This window comes from Xenia sp. Carnegie-2017, unplaced genomic scaffold, assembly GCF_021976095.1.
Source record: "Xenia sp. Carnegie-2017 unplaced genomic scaffold, XeniaSp_v1 HiC_scaffold_14, whole genome shotgun sequence".
In the NCBI taxonomy this organism is placed as follows: domain Eukaryota; kingdom Metazoa; phylum Cnidaria; class Anthozoa; order Malacalcyonacea; family Xeniidae; genus Xenia; species Xenia sp. Carnegie-2017.
In genome coordinates, this window is record NW_025813447.1 from 11456749 (window position 1) to 11477128 (window position 20380).

The following is a 20380-nucleotide window of genomic DNA, read 5'->3' on the forward strand; positions in this document are numbered from 1 at the left end:
GGGTCAGTATCGTGCTCAATACACGATGCAGAATCCTGTTTGCAGGCTGCGAAAATTTTTGTGTATCATGGTTAATGATTTAGCCGGAACTGACGCCCCGGAAATATGTGTTCTTGTCTTGTCTTGTTTCTAAAGCACAGTGAGACTGAAGGCTTCAAGTGAGACGAGATACAAAGATTACGATCTAAGGTATAAAAGTAACGCTGTTGATGATAAACCATTCTGATTTAAAATTAACTGAAATATTGTCTTTTTCAACAGGTTTTATCTCGCTCCTGGCTTGTGGAGTTATTATCCAGGCGTCGAGAGAGTGAAATTCGCCTGGAATTTTCATATTTTTGTCATAAATCTACGTCAGTGACACTTTGTAAATAGAATTACCATTTATATGTGATGGAGAATCAGCTACAAGTACGAGATCGTGTCGGCGTCCAAGATTTTGTTCTTTTGGAAGACTTTAAAAATCCTGATGCATTTGTGGATAATTTAAGAAAACGCTACAAAGCCGATCTGATTTATGTAAGTGTAAAACCGACCGAGAATTTTCAAATGTTTAATTTGATATATATAGTGTGGAAATATGTTGCCGGTCTAGTAAGTTGAAGTGGTGGAATTTTTTTAGTTGTTTGAATTGTGGAAATTTTTTAATTGCTTAAAAGTTATATTTGTACTTTAACATCTCTTTATGCAATAATGTAAATATGCATTATTTATTGGGAGATTTAAATTCGTACAATACCGTCGAATGAACACGATTTGATCCAAAAAATGACAGGCGGTATAATTGGTTTGTTTTCCATTAACATTGTTTTACTAAATATAACATTCCTCGCGATTTTACTTTGCAATATCAAATTTCTTCGTTTCATACAGCAGCAATTAAAATATTTGTAATAAAACTCTACAGTTTAGTGTTTACAAAAACTGAATAAATTGTTCACACGTAAAGAGGAGGCTCTGCTCTGGCCTTAATTATCTGAAACTATTATAGAAAAATTTAAGGTTTTTGTTTATTTTAGACTTATATTGGAAATGTTGTCATTTCGGTGAATCCATACAAGAGTTTAAATATATATTCAAATGAAGCGATCGACCAGTATAGAGGAGTGAATTTGTACGAACAGCCTCCGCATGTGTAAGTCTAAAAATTTTAGAGTCTTAAATAATGTTCACCTTTTTGATTTGCTGTTGATGGTAAGAACATACGTTTTGCGTTTTTTTCGACTAGCTATAAAAATTCTGAGGTTTCTGACTATTGTGACGAGGTATTATCTATGACCTCAAGGCTTGAAACTCATTAATCTGCGATAAAAATCTACAGGATGTTTTCATTTTATTTGATTGTTGAAAATGGGTGCAGTTATTATTACCAATTAAAGTATTTACTACCTTTAGTCACACTCCTATTTTGGTTAAATTTATCCCAAATTTTCCAAGCATGTATTAATTATGCACTCAACTGACTTTTGGGTAAAGAAGGTATGCCATTCTATTAAAAACAGTGAGATAAGTCTTCAGCTATGAGCTCTTTGTCTGAGATAGTTAAGATGGCTTTAAATGATAAATGATATTTGAAATTGATATGGTGCAAAGCACATCCCACCAGGTCAAGCCCTTTATTGTTTTGCTTGCTGAATAAAACCCGATGAAAGTACTCGTATCCTACATACATAATTTTTAATTGGCTCCATGCTGTGGCAGTTAAAACTGCTCTCAGAAAGAGGGGCTGTGAGTGTATAGTTGGGTCAAAAATTCTTCCCTGAATTCCTAGGTATGCTATATCAGATGCAGCCTACCATTCTATGAAAGAAGAAAGACTTGACCAATGTGTGCTTATATCTGGTGAATCAGGCTCTGGTAAAACAGGTAAGTGTTAAATGTCATACAATTTTGTTGGGTAAGCTATAGTCTTTCAGCTATATGACCTTTGCTTGTTCAATTTTTAGAGGCTTCGAAGAAGATACTTCAGTACCTTGCTGCCATCAGTCCTTATTCTTCTGATGTTAAGCGTATCAAAGATAAACTCCTAAAGTCAAATCCATTATTGGAGGTACGTAAGACACGTATTTAAGTGTGCAATCTGATGACCTGACAAGGAGAATTTGTAGCAACATTTTATTGATATTTTAAACAGTTAACAAACAAAAATCTTTTCCATCAATTATTATTAATGATACCATATGGAATGTTTTCTTTATTCTTTGCATGCTACAAAGTTGAAGCAGTTCAACAAGAAATGTCTACAAACCATTCTGAAATATCTAAGTTGATCTTTTTAGGCCTTTGGAAATGCCAAAACGAACAGAAATGATAACTCAAGTCGATTTGGAAAGTATATGGATATCCAATTTGATTTTAAGGTGAAGATTAGAAATGTAAAATCAGTTGTCTATCAAGATTCATTTCTATTAAAATGCTGTGTTGTCTTTCATCAGGGCTCGCCAATTGGAGGTCATATTATTAACTATCTGCTTGAGAAATCTCGAGTTGTTCATCAGTGTAAAGGTATTTGATTATTGCGAAGTGAAATGCATTTTGCATAAGAGAAATTTTAGTTAATTACCACGTTAATGAGCAAGGTGTTGTGTTAATAGCTGCAAGTGTTTTAATAATTTCCAGGAGAGCAAAACTTTCACATTTTTTATCAACTGCTTCGTGGTGCTGATAATAAAGAATTGGAACGTTTACAGTTGAAAAGAGATCCTGAGGAATATAAGTATTTGAATCAGGTACAAATGCGCAACATGGATCATTTGATGAATTGCCTTTCTTTCCTATTTTCACTACTTGTTTGATGCTGTTTTTGTTCTTACACCAAATTCAGACTTTGAACTCATTCTTAATGGCGTAAACTTTATAAAAGTTTTATATTTTATATACTAGGGTGATGTATCTGTCATTAGAAACCTGACAGACGAAGAAGGCTTCCAGATTGTTAAAGATGCTCTCAAAGTCATTGACTTCACTAGTGAAGAGCAAGATGACTTATTTGCAATTATTGCATCCATACTTCATGTTGGTAACATTGATTTTAAAGTAGCCAATGAAGGAGTAACGCTTGTTGATGATAATGAAGTGATAATTGTTACAAAGGTAAAAGTATAGATTCCTCTCTTCTCTTATCTTCTTGTAAGAATACGTATAAGGCTATTACTCTTACCTTCTTTAGTTTTGTACTTTCGTCTTGTGTCTTCATCATAGACCTAAGCTGTACTAACTCAATTTTGATTATGACAATGACAGGTCGTATGTTTTATAGGTATTTTTGCAGATCTATGACATTACCATGTACTGCGCGCTGTTTGCTTTCTGACACATCCAGACTGCACACTTTAATTTTACTTGTTTCTTGTCTTCTTTTTTGAAATAATGCCTAAGGGAACTCTTTTCGTGTAAAAACAAGGAATTGAATTATTTTGATCTCCCAGCATGTTATTATTTTTAAACATATGCTGCAGGAGTTAAACAGAAAAATAATGCCAAAACTATTGGTTCTTAAAGTTTTTGGTGCATAAAAATGACCGAAAGAACCAATATTTTGTGGTTAACTTCTCAGCTCTATCATGAAAAATGTCAATTCTTCAACTTAAGCTCATCAAAAAGTTCTACGTATGTAATATCGTCATCAAGAGTGATGTTATGTTGAGTCCTGTGTATTGGTCTAGTATGCATTTTAATTCATTCCTAATGATGACTTACAACTATTCGAAAGGTTTAGAAAATAAGCCTGCATGATATCAATATTAGGAGTGACATATCACTTGCCACAAGTGATAAGATATTTTTGTGATGACTTATCTGTTACCTTGTCATTTATACATAGTTGCTTGGATGTCCTGAAAATGGCTTGAAGAAAGCATTTCGACATCGCACTGTTGACGTGAAAGGAGAAAAGGTTTTTGTAACTATCGCCTTGCACTAAATGTAAATTGGAATTGATTGTTATTAGGAAAGTAAATCTAACTACATTGACTTGCCTTTACCGTGTTTCGTGATGAGAATGTTGTATTACGTAATTATTAAACATGGTTAGAAAGTAGCACGAATGTCAGTAACAATGCTTCTATGATAATTCATTCATCATTTCTTTATAACAGTCATCTAAAATCATCAATGTGTTTTTTTCTGCTGATAAAGGTTCAAACATTGCTTACAATGGAACAAGCTGCGTATGCAAGAGATGCTTTGTCAAAAGGTGTATATGAGAGATTATTTTCTTGGCTTGTGTCGCGTCTCAACACGTCACTCAAAGGCAAGGTATGTCATGAGCATTTGAGCAATTGAGCTTTTAAAGAAGCAGGCCTCGGCTAAAACTACGTAACAGACCTCCATTAAAACCAAAGCTCGATTTACGGACAGATTCCTTTTTAAAAAGACCTTTTATAAATCAAACACCCGTTTGTAAAGTAACAGCCATGTTTCGTGTTTTAAGAAACACCTCGGGAAAACGTCACTTCTGGGTATTTTGGATATATATGGTTTTGAAATCTTTGAAGATAACGGGTAAGAAGTGAAAACTTATTTTTATAACAAATCCATTGGAATCATCATAAATCTTTCTGTATTTTATCGTAATGTTATTACAAAAGGTCGGATGGTGAGATCATTTATTCGTTAATCTTGAAAATATTTTGAAACTGTTAAATTTGTTCATAAACAATTTCCATCTCGATTTCGTGAAGCTTCATGTTTATAAAGTAAATGGTTTGAACCCGGGAGTATCGTTACATGTTTGTGAATGTAGATTACAACAACAAAAACAGTCCTTCTCAGGACTATACCAACCTGGACGATCTACATTCACAAACATGTAACTTCATGTTTATCACGTCAAATATGCAAAACATTTTTCATCGTTCCATTTTTGTTACACTATCCTCGAACCAATTTTTCTTAAGGTTTGAACAATTCTGCATCAATTATTGTAACGAGAAATTGCAGCAACTATTCATTGAGTTGACATTAAAATCAGAACAAGAAGAATATATGAAAGAAGGAATCGAGGTATTTTAATGTAGTTGTCTTTTTATCGTACTAACTATAGCCCATGGTATCGCTATGAAGGGGGGAACTCTGGGGAAAATTGCTCAAAGTTCAATAACCTCATGTTAAAGCAATAGCTATTTCGGGGGGGGGATTATCATTCCTCAAGTATGTTGACTTTTTGAGGTAGTACTGTGTAGTAAAAGCCATGTAGTTATATTTCATTAAATTTTGGCCTGAGGCACGCATTATACTACAATCATATACCTAAGAAATTTAGGAAACCCCTTTATCTGCTGTGAAAAGTTTGCCAATGAAGCTATAAAGCAATGTTTAACTTAATTGATTTTAGCTACTTGTGAAGCGTAGTCAAATTCCGTTTTTCTTGTTGTAATTCAGTGGGAACCCGTGGAGTATTTCAACAATAAAATTATATGCGATTTAATCGAAGAAAAACACAAAGGCATTATTGCCGTTCTGGTAAGATTTTTTTCACCAATTTCTTAGCTCAGAAAGTCTGTTCAAACTAATTTCTGTTGGCTTATATTTTAAAGCTAATTTGCTGTTTCATTTTCATCCTACGAGATAGGAGCATCCTTTTGAGTTTAATCACTATCATCAGGCACATCATTTCTTGCGTGTGTTGTCGTATTTTCATGTAACATAACAGTCCCTGTTTATTTTGTGCAGGACGAAGAATGTCTAAGACCTGGTGACGTTTCTGATATGACATTCTTATCAAAATTAATTACGTCAATCGGAAAGCACGAGCATTTTGTTTGGTAAACATTGATAGATTTTATTTTCTAATGTTTCTCTACTCTGTATAAAGTAAAGGTAACAAGAATAGGCCTTCCTCAACTGTTTGCTATGTTTTTATGTACCCGTTTATTGCTACAGTATTTTTATCATCATAACTTTATTTGAAATTTCATAAAAGACTGACAAGATTGTTTTTATTGCATTCTTGCATTTTAAGTCACGAAATGTCGGATTACGAGGGAAGGAAAGATATTGGTCGAGAAGTGAGTACGAACTGTTCAAAAAAAACCAGACAGACTCGTTTTATTAAACAGTAATTTGTGAAGTTAGAAAACTTTGTCTGCGTATTGTGTTGTTTAGTTATCCCATTACTTTACTTAGGAATTCCGTTTGAAACATTACGCGGGTGACGTCACGTACAGTGTGTTAGGTACGTATACTGATTGGATTAGTAGAACATTGTACGATGCCCCTCCTTACTGATCAAGTCTCCCCCCCTAAATTTTTCTTTCTTATTTCCCTATGTAGGTTTCATCGATAAAAATAACGATCCACTCTATCGAGATTTTAAAGAGGCATGTATCAAAATGTTGGTTTATATCTTGGCTCTTTATCCGGGACATTGACTTTAATGTTTTCATTACAATAAATAAATCACGTGCAAATGGTGTTTTGACAACATACTAGTGTACAACATCTATGGATTTGACGTTTTAATTGGATCACTCTTCACTCTTTACATATGTTCTGAAAAGTGTTTTGTAGTGTTCTAGTACCGCTTAAATTTTTTCAATCATTCATTTTAGGCAATGTCTTTGAGTAAGAACACCATCGCGTCCAGTGCTTTTCCCCGAAGTGAAATCGAAAGCAAGAAGCGTCCTGGCACGGTAAGGCTAGTCTTCTTCTTTTCACGTTCACATTTCCCTCCCAATGCTTTTCTTCTATTTGGTTTTTAGCTAATCAAAGTATAACTATTGTTTGCAACACGTACGCACGTGAAAAAATTAATTTAACGTTGTTATTTACGATAGTTAACTCGTAGAAACTAGTTGCATGCAATCCTCCTAGAAACTAGTTGCATGCAATCCTCCTAGAAACTAGTTGCATGCAATCCTCCTAGAAACTAGTTGCATGCAATCCTCCCATAGACTAGATGCATGCATTACCCTAGAAACTACTGTATAGTTTCATGCATTACCCTTGAAACTACTGTATAGTTTCATGCATTACCCTTGAAACTAGTTTCATGCAATACACCCAGAAACTAGTTGCATGCATTACTTTTCGAAAGAAGTTGCATAGCAATAATCGCGTTTATTTTTTTGATTTCTTTAACAAAAAGTGCAATGGATTTTGAATTTTCTTTATAATTGTTCAAATTTTTACGTATATTTTTCTTTTTTGTCTAGGCTGCCACGCAATTCAAAACAAGTTTAAACAATCTCATGGGTATTCTCCTGTCCAAACAACCATCTTATGTACGATGTATAAAACCAAACGACTATAAACGTTCTGGTAAACATAAGTTCATGGCCTTTTAACACATTATACACATGCGTTCCTGCCACAAACGTTCTGGTAAACATAAGTTCATGGCCTTTTAACACATTATACACATGCGTTCCTGCCACAAACGTTCTGGTAAACATAAGTTCATGGCCTTTAACACATTATACACATGCGTTCCTGCCATAAACGTTCTGGTAAACACAAGTTCATGGCCTTTTAACACATTATACACATGCGTTCCTGCCATAAACGTTCTGGTAAACACAAGTTCATGGCCTTTTAACACATTATACACATGCGTTCCTGCCACAAACGTTCTGGTAAACATAAGTTCATGGCCTTTTAACACATTATACACATGCGTTCCTGCCACAGCTTACTAATTCATTACGCTTGGATTACTTTTTGACAATAGATCAGTTTAAATTATGTAAATATAGATGTCGATCAATTATATTTCTGTAATACTGAGAGCCAATCATGTTATGTTTTATAAATGTGTGAATGTGTTTTTACAGGAAATTTTGACGAGAAATTGATTCATCATCAAGTAAAGTATTTAGGTTTAATGGAAAATTTACGAGTGCGAAGAGCTGGTTTCGCATATCGACGTAATCATAAGGTGTTTCTTGAAAGGTACAAGAAAAATAAAGGGAAAAAATGATATCTTTGCATGACTTGTTGTAAACTTTGTACATCACGCACGTCTTATCATACATTCATTATAAAATGTTTGATATGTTAGCATTATGCATTTTATAATGTGTGAATTTACAAAGCAAATAAGTAATTTCGTCAATTTTCTATATCAGGTACAAAGCTTTATGTCCTGAAACGTGGCCAGTCTGGGAAGGTAAGGCGCTTATAAATCATAATAAATTTTTTATCACTTTCCATTAATGTTTATAATTGTTAGAAACACATTAAAGTCCATCTAGGTTAAGGATTCCAGGCATATTTTGTCATGGAAATGAAAACCATTAGGGTAATGAGGATACAGTGCGTCATCCTGTTATATCAGGGTGGGGGTGTGTTGGTATTCAAGACCTTGTAATTCGTTATATGAATGAAAGAAAGTCATTGGGAACTGTTATTTTGTTTAATCAACATATTCAATTAAAAATGTGGAGTTCATTAGATCCAATACGTAAACATTATTTAGCTACCGTATCTGGGTAGTAATAATTTTTCCCGTCTTTCTTTTACATGCAGGAAGTGCAAAAGATGGCGTGCTAAAGCTTTGTCAGCATCTTAAATACAAAAATGAAGAATATAAAATGGGAAAGTATGTCTATTTTTCAGTATTGTTGCTAATATTTTTACGATAGCAATATTTACACGAAAAATATTTAATGTATTAAAAACAGTCAGAAACTTCCTATTGAAAAAATTTCCAATGAACTTTTGTTGACTGAGAATAACCGAAGTTCACCTCTATCTTTCATTCACTGTAGAACAAAAATATTCATCAGAAATCCTCAGACTTTGTTCACTACTGAAGATCTGTTTCAGCACAAAAAACATTATATAGGTACATATACATATAGGTACATATCTTGTGTAATATGTTGTGGTTACATTTCCTTGTAATAACGTAAAAAATGTATAGTAATATTTTGACTCTTATTTTTATCTGTTTTAGCAACGGTTATTCAGAAAACCTTTCGTGGATTCAGTGCAAAGAAACGATTTTTTATAATGAAAAATGCTGTGACACTTATTGCTACGCATTGGCGTCGTGTGGTTGCACAAAGATTGAAGGAGAAACGGAAAAGGGCTGCTGTTGCCATTAGAAAGTAGGTTTGAAATGATGATGAAGTATAAAAAATCTCTTACTTGATTTCTTTAGTAACTGATCTGTCGATGTACACGCATGTGAAGGTTATTCTTTATAGGCCGTGCAACACGTCTACTTCTTCCATACTTCTTATCTTTTACGTCAAACTATGTTTGTGTTTTAATTTAACATGTCATTTGCTTGTACTTTGTCGATCAATAAACCATTCAGTAATGAACATATTTCTTAATTTTACACTTTTATCATAGGTTCATAAAAGGTTTCATGATGCGTAATGAACCAGCTTGCGAGGAAAATGCTTGGGTAAAACAACTTTTTTTCCACTCGTTTTCTAACTAGTGATTTATCATGGTCAATTAATGACTTTTAATTTACTTTTTTCGTGTAAAGTTTATATGCTGTACAAGAAAATGGTTCTTGGGTGAACTGTCAAGAAACCTTCCAAAAAATGTTTTGGATAAATCTTGGCTCACTCCACCGCCAGCTGTTAAAGAGGTGTGAAACTTTGCCTTCAGAATTTCGTTTTGTTGTTGCTCTCTCGTTGTCAACGATTCAGCTTTATGCGTTTTTATCGATTTTATTTTCCAACGATATCTTCACGTATCAACAAACTACGCACTTTGCTTAATGTCTAGTTTGTGGTGTTGCAGACACCCACACACAAGAATTGGTTCATGTTATTCTCCTGCATATGACAGAAATTTTCCTACTTGTTTGTGTGTAAGACTTAACAACAACATGTTTTCAAGGCTTCTGATCTCTTGCGGAGTCTGCACTCACGAATTTTGGTGAGAAAGTATGTCCGAACATTGTCAGAAGAAAGAAAAACACAGGTGAGGTAATTGAACTGTAGCTAACGCTGTATATTTACGTCTTTCTCGCGAATTTATACTTATTAAGTCTAGAAATTTATAGTCGTGGTTTCTATGGCGAAAGCAAAACTATGTTTTAAACAATTACACAAAGTAACATTAACAAGATCAAGTTATACACTTCTTACTCCATTGTGGTTTATTTTATTCAGCTGACGATGAAATTGGCAGCTAGTGAGACATTCAAAGGGAAAAAGACTTGTTATGAGGAGAGCGTTTCACTGCCTTTCGTGTTCAACAGATTAGGTATGAGGAATTGATATTATTGTCACCCTTCGTTTGTATGTAGTCAAGGTTACTCTGCTGCTGGTTACTTTGCTGATATAAAATTATGCTCGAGTGATTTGTGCTTCCCCTGATATAAAGATGTTAAACTGGAGTAAATAAAAATGCACGTTTCAATATCAAATCGTTGTTATTGAGGAAGCTAAATTGAAGTATATAAGCATTTAAGTTTAAAAGTCGGATCATTCCAGAATACAGCACAGTTAGTAACGATACACCAAAGTGTGAAAGTTACATCACCAGATGATCTTTGATACACACATGAGGTTCGAGTTTCATGATGTTAATGTTTCTAGATTCGACTCTGGAAGCAGCAAAGAAAAATCTATTTGACAACTCACGTGAAGGTCGTGAAGAAACTAAGGTACATGACCCTTCTTCTAGGCTCTTTCAACTTTTTCAAAATTTCCTGGGACAGCTATTTTCATTAATGGAGCTTCAATGCTCCAATTATCTTCATTGTTCTCATTGTAACCAGCTATGCCCTCGACTATTTTTCACAGTATTGCATAGAAGTTGTTAAGTACGATCGTCATGGTTATAAAGCAAGATCACGTGTTTTGATAGCAACCAATGAGGTGAGATAAATGGTTATTTATCATTCTTAACGGACTATGAAAATGCAATTATGAACACATATTGTATGTTGATAGCTTGTTAGAGTTTCACTAAGTTCAACTGAAAATTTTTTCGAGATAGCAAATTACCTAGGGAAGTTTACCTCTTTGGAACAGTGCATAGATACTGTTGCTTTTTTCAACGCCTCGTTTGACGATTTATTTTTTATTTGTGTTTTAGGCCATTTATTTAGTTGAGGCGCCTAGCTTTAAAGTTAAAGAAAAAATTAGCCATTCTATACTGACAGGTAGAAAGCAGTATTTTATTGATGCATCATTGGCGTTATTAAAGGCACAAAAGCTTAACTATAGTTTCTTAAAACAACATTTGACATTTTGTCTCCACCTGATGGGAAGAACTCCTTTATAAGCATTTTGCTTTTCAGTTATATCATAAGCTTTTTTGAAAGCTTTGTTGAAACATGAGAAAAGTTGCTGCTGCTTAATGAATGTACATCTGATGTAAACTTATTTGGTTGATGATAGTAAAACTAAATGCTGAAGAAATAAATAGACTCGGCTATCCTCGTGTATTGTTTTTTGTTTATTTGATTTAAGTGTTCATATTCTAGAGTCATAAGTAATTCCTTTTCTAGATCAAACAGATATTTTTTTTATCAAATTAATGCTTTATTTCAGCGGACTTGCTAAGAGCATGATAATTGTGATCATCACTTATTTCTTTCCTCCTCGGTTGTCAATTGCTCTGATGTTAGTTTGTATATACAGGTATATCTGTCAGTTCTCTGGGTGATAATCTTTTTATACTTCATACAAGTTGTCAAGATAAAGAGGATAAGGTATTTCAGTGTTTGTGATGTATGATTCGCGCTCTATACCGGCGACATGCGTACGTACATATAACGTATATAATAATTGTATTTTTTGCTATATAATAATTTTAGCAGAAAATACTAGTCAGAGATATCATGAAACTGTGCAATTTTTTAGCTTAACTCACACATGTGGCTAACGCAGTATATTTTTGTGAGGAAAGATTGTTTCTACCAAATCTGACGTTCTATAACTTATAGTAATTTACCTTCTCTCTACCGAGCAATTGAGTGAGTCGTGTTACTAAAGAATCCTTCTTTATTTTTATGTTTAGGGTGACTGGATTCTCACCAGCCCTAAAATAATTGAAACGGTGACGCAACTGTTAATGATTACAAATATGAAAGATACAATTCATATTGAAGAATCTAGGTAATCTTAATGCATTTAAAACAGACGTTTGGATTTGAAATCATATACTTTTTTCTTGCTAGCATTGATGTCAGATATCTGATATTTGTTGTGTTATGAAATCTTTGTAGTATTACTCATTCATTACCGAAGGAAAAAAAAGGATACATAACGTTTTCCAAGGGGTAGGTATCCGCATCTAGAGAAATGCAAAGCATGCTGGGACTCAAATTATATGTTGTGATTTGTAATAACTTCTTCTTACCAAAATTATGGATAATAGTTTAAAGATTGTAGATTTGTCGATTTTGGAACTTTTGAAACTATCAATATTTTTTTCAAAAATCCGCCATACTTTTGATTACATTTTCCATGTCACTTTGTGGATATAAACCAAACCACCCCCTGGGCTCTGGATTTTTAAATGTGTTTTTTTTTATTTTCTGGTTATATTTACTCTTTCTTTAGTAATCAGCTCTTGATTATGAAAGGAAAAACGGGCAATCTGGAAGTGGTAAGTAAATTTTGATTTACATCTAGAAAGTTGAAACGTATTGTTGTTGTTTTTTTCATTTATTGAGGGTGCATGATGGTTTGCAGAGAAATTAATGCTGTAAAAATAAATCAACTTTACATCAATATGATATTCCTTATTTAAACAACTCTCAATAACGTGGCACGAATTTTGGAGCACGTTCTTTCATTGTTTAATCCACGTCTGACACTCTAGATGATACATTTTTGAAGCAATGCAATATGATATTCCTTATTTAAACAACTCTCAATAACGTGGCACGAATTTTGGAGCACGTTCTTTCATTGTTTAATCCACGTCTGACACTCTAGATGATACATTTTTGAAGCAATGCTTGTACGTTTTTTCTCTTTAGAGTGTACCCTCGTAAATCAAAGGATTACCTTTAGGAGAATGGTTTTTTGATAAAAGAACGTATTTGTTATGCATCATTTGCTTACTCAGTATACTTAAATAGTATTCATTGAAAAATGGGTAAAATTTGTACGAATTCAATTTTTTTAGAAGCAAATGTTTTTGGAATATTCGAATTTTTGTAATTCTTAGCTGTTGTCAGTATTGCTGATGATCACTGATTGTTTATTAAAAAACAAATAATGTGTTTCGTATGGATGTCAGGTTTCTGCAATTTTAATTGATAATGGGATTAATTAACCTGATTTATCACCCACTTACTGTATTAGCATGAGCCAATCAACGATAAGCTTACAATACACGAACAAACCAACCAACCACGACCTTACATAAACATAATCTATGGATGGGCCATAAGATGTCAATACAGTACGGAAACGAAAGGAGGTCGTATAAATGGATGATGTATATGTAACATTCGGCTACATTCCATCTATTCTTTACACAGTCTTCCACTCTTTATCGAAAAGTGATGGTAAATTTTGACAAAGCTTGTAGAGCGTTTGCTGCTGCAGTATTGGAATACGATACAAATAAAATTGTTCACATAAAAAGCAAGAAAGTTGGTTTAGTTAATCGTATCATTCAATTAGCCATCATTGCATATGTGATTGGGTAAGTGTCAATTTTTTGTAATTTTTTCCTTCCATATTCGTGCACAATAGCAATATATAAATTATCGAATGTTGGCCTCAACTTGGTGGCAATGTATTGTAAACAATAGTCTGTCAATAGACATTGTTATTGCTATTAGCTGCATTGCATTCACAATAACAACTGTTTTTTGTGAATTATGATTTGATCTTGCACTATTTCCTTGTAAACAGTTTGCAAATTAATTGTTACATTAATTCTGAAAGAACTGCTGAACGTTGTTCTAATTTTACTATTTAAAATAACGCATAAGATGTTTACAGTACATTAAATATCACATATGTTATTTATGGTAAAATAAATGTCACATAAGTTATTTATAGTACAATAAATGACACATAAGGTGTTTATAGTACAATAAACGACACATAAGGTGTTTATAGTACAATAAATGACACATAAGGTGTTTATAGTACAATAAATGACACTAAAGTTTATAGTACAATTGTCTTTTAGCTTCATTTTGCAAAACAATATTATTACTCATGAAATTTCCAAGAGACCAAGTCAAAGACATTTACAGTGTTTGCAAACTTGGAAGTTGACAGCTGCATTCATTTCTAAGTTCAGAAATAACCCATTTTTGATATATTAGGCGATAAATCATATTGCCCATTGTTTTTTAACATTTCTTTCGAGTTTCACAAAGTTTCCTAAAGAAAGCTGTTGAAAATGACCACATGATTGCAAAGACAGCTATATATTGATTTATAAGTACATGGATTTTGTTATCTTCTGTCATTTTCTTAGGAAGTATCTTGCACTTAATTGCAATTGAAGATGACTGATAGTTTTGTTTTGGTGTTAATATAGCTATGTAATTATATACAAAAAAGGCTACCAATTATCTGAAATTGGCCTGAGCTCAGTGACAACCAAGCTAAAGGGAACTGCCTTGACTAATTTGTCCATTCAGTTTCCTATCAATGAAAGTTTGGCTCAAAATCTTTTTAATGGACCAAGAATATGGGATTCTGCTGATTATGTTATTCCACCAGAAGTAAGTTTAATTAGCTGTTTGTGCTGAAATGAAATAGGTGATATTGGTACAGAAGGCCTCGGGTAGGTGATATTGGTACAAAAGGCCTTGGGTAGGTGATATCAATACAAAAAGCCTTAGTTATGTGGTGTTGGTACAAAAAGGGTTTTTTTATAGGTGGTATTGGTACAAAAAGGGTTTGAATTGGTGGTATCAGTACTAAAAGGGGTTTAGATGGGTGGTATTTGTGTAAGAAGGGCTTTTATGGGTGATAAAAGGACTGTGTAGATCATATACCCAGGAAATTTTTTAATAAATCCAACAATGCTAGTTCTAGTGGTAAATACTTAATTCCCATATTGAATAACAATAATGGTAAAGTGGAACTATATATTAGTACTTGAATTGTGACAAAAACTCTCATAATGATAGATTTTAAGGTTATCTTTAGAAAAAATTTTCCCAGCCTTTCTTCTATTGTTTTGTAGAAGGTATATTAATTAATATACGTACTTTCCACCGTGTATTTTTTCGCTGATGTGCTTCTTGGTGATTCAGGCAATCTATTTGGGTACTCTTGGGAACTTTTTATTATGATGATTCATTAATTGTTTTCTGACATTCATATCAAGACTAAGCACACAATTAATACCAATAAACTTTTGATAAGGAAAATGACGCCGTTTTTGTGATGACGAACATGATAATCACACCTCGACAAAAGCAAGACAAATGTCCAGAGGATAGTCACTACAGTGATGCGAGGTGTTACAATGATTCAGACTGTATTGCAATGAAAGAGGTTTACATAGGACATGGTAAGGTTTCGTTTTGCTCATGATTTCGGCCAATATACTACGTTTGTTGGTCGTTTCTTTTTTTTTGCGCGATATTCCGTTCTTTCTCCATCAAAAATTCGATGTTGTAAAATTTTACGAAGCCAAATATAGATGAATTTGTAAAAACTCCGTGCTCTTAAGGATTAATATGGACTATTTCAGGTGTTATGACAGGCAAATGTGTAAACCAGACAGACCTTCTGCAAACCACACAGAAAAACCGAATGTTTGTCAGATTTATGCATGGTGTCCTGTGGAATATGATGAACTACCCATGCCTGGAACAAACTTTGGACATCCTTTACTCAAGTTTGTCTTTGCATTTTCTTTATTTTAATAAATGCTGAAGTTTTGCGCGATAACTAGAACATTAAAGAACTTTAACATTTAATGCTGATCAACCTTTATTTGAGGAAATTTGAACGTCAGCTTTACCCTCGATGCAGATTTTCTGATTTCAATGATATTTTTTTGTAGAAATGAGAGTCTTCTAAAGGAAGCCATAAACTTCACCATTCTCATAAAGAACACTGTACAATTTCCTACATTTGGAAAATCAGTGTAAGTTGTGTGTTTTTCCCATGCAAAACAGGATTAGAACGATTATGAAGGATAATTATGTTATTCGTTGTGTGGAATTTTTGCCAGTTTAAACAATGTTAAGGTCAGATATTAACACCATATTTTGCTTTATACATGAAGACGCCTCTCTCCTACATATTGCGGCAACTTTTCTGAGCATGTTCAATATGCTCTTATATGGATTCTAAACTAGGTCGATCTTGGCTGCGATTTCTATTTTAGACCAAGAGTTAAAAAGTGAAAAATTGCAGGAAAATTCGAATTTTGAAACGATTATTATCTTCATTTTCTTGTATATAAATGGAAATCAACTTCAGATACACTAGTACGACGATAACTTCCAAATGTTTATCTCCTCTTTTAGGCGAAACATCAACGACAAGCAAAACAAAACGTATTTGAAGCGATGCAAGTACAAGTCGTCAGGAATCGATCGATGGTGTCCCATTTTTCTTTTGCGAACAATTTTCAACGAAATTAGTGACATCGCTTTTGAAGACGCTTCAATCAAGGTAAGTTAAGGAAAGAAAAGACATGAATTAAGATGCGTTCATAAAAGGTTATAAATGAAAAAATGTTCATGAAAGGTTGTATATGAGAGGTCGTTTAATTGTTCTTGAAATGTTTTCATTGAAAGATTGTTTTTGAACTGAAATTCCTTGAAAGCATTTTAAAAACGATTATCACTTTTGTAGATATCTGCGGCTGAGACATACGTCATGAAAATGTTTCAAAATTCTCAACGTTTTATTTAGGGTGGAATCGTTGCAATCAAAATAAAATGGGATTGTAATTTGGATCATGATGTCCATGAGTGTCTACCGGAATACTCATTTGGCAGGTGCAAGAATATTTCTATGTATTCATCATCATTGTATGCTTGGATACGGCGTGCTCCTGTCGAAGAAATTCTGTAACCCTATTGGTCCTGGTTCACATCTTCTAATACCTTTTTTACACCAATGAAATTATAGAAATTTTTCTGTACCAAAACCGTAACTGACACAAATATCTTAATTTTATTACAAAATGTTGAATTGTGTTTTCTTTGAACAGGGTTGATAATGCAGATGCGAAAATTGCCAAAGGCTATAACTTCAGGTAATAATAGATTCTTACCTTACTTCATCTTCTTCATAAATCGTTTTTGTATTAAAAATCATTGTCAACATGTTTTTTAATACAAAACTAGTCTGTATATTTTGCCTTCTACTAACCCTTAAAAATACGTTCCTTGAGTAGAACCTCCACAGCACGTAACTAGCACACTACAAAAGTTTACTGAATAAAATGTCCATTTGTTTCAGATTTGCATCATATGATGTGGAAAATAATACACGATACAGAACGTTGATAAAAGCATACGGCATTCGATTTGTTATATTAGTCGATGCGAAGGTATGGGACTGGCGATATTTTTTCAATGCTGTATATTAATTATCAGCAACGGAATTCATTGGCTTGAGAGTTGAAAGAGGGATATTTCTGTTAGATTCGAAAATTTTTTGTGCTTGTATCTTAGTCAGAAGTATGCAATTACAGGATTAGAAAGTACTCTATTCTTGAAAGAGACAAAATTGAAGGTTTATGTTTTTCGATAAACTGGAGATTGAGTATTTTTAACCTGAAGAGTGAGCTCTCACAAAATAGGATTGTTTGTACAAAAAAGTACTTTTGATTTGCTTTCTTTTCTGTCTCAAGATATAGCTACGAAGAAATATTCATATGTGAAAACATGTTTTCTGTGATCGAATGTCAAAGAAATTTAAAAATGAGTTGCTAATTAACTTTACAGGCTGGAAAGTTCAGTATAATTCCATTATTACGTAATCTGGGCGCCGGATTGGCCTTACTTAGTGTGGTAAGTATATGTTACAGAATATTATGAAATTTTTAACATTCAATTAAGGTAAGAGAGGTGTTTCACTTTGACTAAGGTTCATCATGGCGTCACTTCATGTGCCGTCTTGACAATCTATCCTGTAGGCAAATTTTTGCATCAGATTTGTTACATGTTAGGGATAGAGAGTGAATAATTTGGCAGCATGCTGTACTTATGTTGCGATATAAAACTGATAGTAAATACCAGTATACATAGAAAAAATTCCTAATCTCTTTGATAATCCAAAATACGATAAAAGTATCGAGATTTGCGATTATTGATTTGATACGCTTAGCACACATTTGTTGGAAGAATTAACGATGACTTAACTCCCTAATGCAACTTTGTTTCGCGATAATCTTGCATATATTGAAAAAAAATGTGTCCACTCTTTGAATAGTAGTTACTTCAGCTCCCTGAAGAAAATTTAACTAAAAAATTTAGAAAACGATGAGTTTAGGCGTTTTAATATTTATTCAAGATAGTTATAGTTAAAAAGCTATCGACAACATTACGACAGCCTTTAGGCTTTTGCCATACGACAGGGCTTTGTGGGATTTTTTAACATAAAGCGAACGGCTCCACGTTTCTATAGACGTTTCCTTTTTTTTGCAAGGCAACTATATTGTGTGACATCTTTGTACTGTACCTGTTAAAAAAGAAGTATTTTTATCGGACGAAAAAATATCAATACGTGGATGATCCTGACGCCAGCAGTAGCAACGACAAGGCAAGTTTACCTGTACGTTAAACATAAAACTTCAGTTTCAATATTTATTGATTCCTATGAAGCCAAAAGACAGGAGTATATGAGGATTCAAGTTTGAAAACGAGATTTCTCCTGAAGAAGACGCTAGACTGGGTTCTATAAGGACTCAAATTAAAGAATAAAATCACTTCTGATGAAGATACTATATTGCTTCAGTGGCGGATTTAGAGTATCTCAAAATATATTACTGCAGCACATTGAGGCGTATATTTACATTTCTAAACACCTTAGAGGCAAATTCATTGGCAAAGTTGTATTTTTAGAAAATTATATTCTTTTTTCGAAATGTAATTTGACTTTAAAATTGAGAAGCTATAATTTATTTTGAGGTACACTGGATCCGCCACTGACTAGATTATTAAAGGACTCGAGTTTAAAAATGAACTTACTCTTGAAGAAAATTGATTGGAAACCCGAAACACACCTTACAATATTTTGTAGATGCAAAATACCCAAAGATCTCCTAAGAATAGAGATAACTATGAAGCCTTCAGTGAAGAAAGTTAAATGACGATTAATTGCACATAGATGCATAAGAAGACTTTTTTAATTCAAAGGATTTTTTCTTGTTTTTGTCGAACATTTTTTGCATCTCGGAGAATTGAATTATCCAGCAAAATGGATGGTCGTGATATTTTATCACATTATTGACGTTTATTGATCGTTTTCACCAACTGCGTCGTATTCCATTTGATATCTATCTTGAAAAATTTAAACATAATTTGGCAGCAATTCTCGATCGTCTACTTTTGTTTGGCTTTATCGTTGCTATTCAAAGTCAGCAACTTGTTCAAAAATAAGTGTCGATGTTTTTTGTGTTTTTCCTGCCTCGTCATATTTATAATTGTGAAGTTTAGTGCTGAAACTGACTTGTTCAAAACAATCTTGCATTCAATTATTCAAAATTTTATTGTGTTTTTAGACTCAAGCGTAACTTCAGAATAGTGATAGTATTATTCACGTGCTTGCCTTACTCACGTGTATATATTGTGTAGAAATAATGTAGTCTTCTTTGAAAAAAACTGAAAAGCCTAATGTTTTTAGTGGAACAGAAGTTCAGTATCTATCGTATCAGTATTACTCCATTTAGAAAACCTAAATCAGCAATGTTTCTTTGTAAATGAAAAGATAATAGAATGAAGAGTTGAAATATATTCTATTCTTATCGCATGGCAGTACTTTTGTTATTTGTTTTGAAAAAACTCTTCCAATTTGTATTGAAAGTGAAGCGATTCCTTACATGAAATATGTTAAAAATCATCTTAAAATTAGAATGGGGTAACATGGAAGACTTTAAAGCAGAAAAATTAAGAAAATGACTGTAAATGAGCTGCAAGTTAGTGGTGTGACACAAAAATATGTGCAATAAAAAGCCAAATAAAACCCGTTGGAAAAAATTAGTGAATTAAAATGCGTCATGTGTAAACTTTTTAAAGCCTGCTTCTAGGTGTCCGATCATAATTCTTTGTACTTATATACATTGCGATCACCAATATCAAAATTTTCTTTTCTATTAAAGAAATTTGGACTTAAGTAAATGTTAAGGCAACAGAGAATAAAGGTCATATTTTTATGACTTTCTGTTAATCTGATAAGATGAGTTCAGTTATTTCGTTTGTTTCTATGGTTTGCAAAAATTATAACTTAGTTCAAACTTGTGGATATGAAGTCAACAGAAATTTGTTGTGATATAATGAGGCTCGCAGGTGGTGGCT

At 33.2% G+C, this 20380-nt stretch overlaps 2 protein-coding genes across 2 annotated transcripts; both read left to right on the forward strand.

Annotated features, from left to right (window-relative positions):
* The first annotated feature begins 87 nt into the window (after positions 1 to 87).
* Positions 88 to 13158, forward strand: LOC124434945 (unconventional myosin-Ic-like). The gene is made up of 37 exons (XM_046984897.1): positions 88 to 189; positions 262 to 519; positions 1020 to 1135; positions 1772 to 1866; positions 1947 to 2050; positions 2280 to 2360; positions 2436 to 2505; positions 2620 to 2729; positions 2884 to 3093; positions 3824 to 3895; positions 4138 to 4257; positions 4433 to 4503; positions 4899 to 5004; positions 5383 to 5463; positions 5674 to 5765; positions 5963 to 6008; positions 6127 to 6175; positions 6274 to 6320; positions 6552 to 6632; positions 7155 to 7260; positions 7773 to 7890; positions 8067 to 8107; positions 8467 to 8539; positions 8709 to 8785; positions 8897 to 9050; positions 9301 to 9355; positions 9443 to 9547; positions 9802 to 9885; positions 10077 to 10170; positions 10506 to 10573; positions 10713 to 10787; positions 11008 to 11074; positions 11556 to 11626; positions 11935 to 12032; positions 12143 to 12196; positions 12480 to 12525; positions 12902 to 13158. Exons 2-37 carry the CDS (start codon positions 394 to 396, stop codon positions 12914 to 12916), a joined length of 3078 nt encoding a protein of 1025 aa, XP_046840853.1. The 5' UTR covers positions 88 to 189; positions 262 to 393; the 3' UTR covers positions 12917 to 13158.
* Positions 13159 to 13273: 115 nt separating this feature from the next.
* Positions 13274 to 19835, forward strand: LOC124435278 (P2X purinoceptor 4-like). The gene is made up of 12 exons (XM_046985215.1): positions 13274 to 13575; positions 14428 to 14614; positions 15264 to 15421; positions 15595 to 15741; positions 15910 to 15993; positions 16379 to 16526; positions 16770 to 16855; positions 17071 to 17115; positions 17322 to 17412; positions 17810 to 17875; positions 18513 to 18638; positions 19107 to 19835. Exons 1-12 carry the CDS (start codon positions 13433 to 13435, stop codon positions 19170 to 19172), a joined length of 1347 nt encoding a protein of 448 aa, XP_046841171.1. The 5' UTR covers positions 13274 to 13432; the 3' UTR covers positions 19173 to 19835.
* The last annotated feature ends 545 nt before the right edge of the window (positions 19836 to 20380 follow it).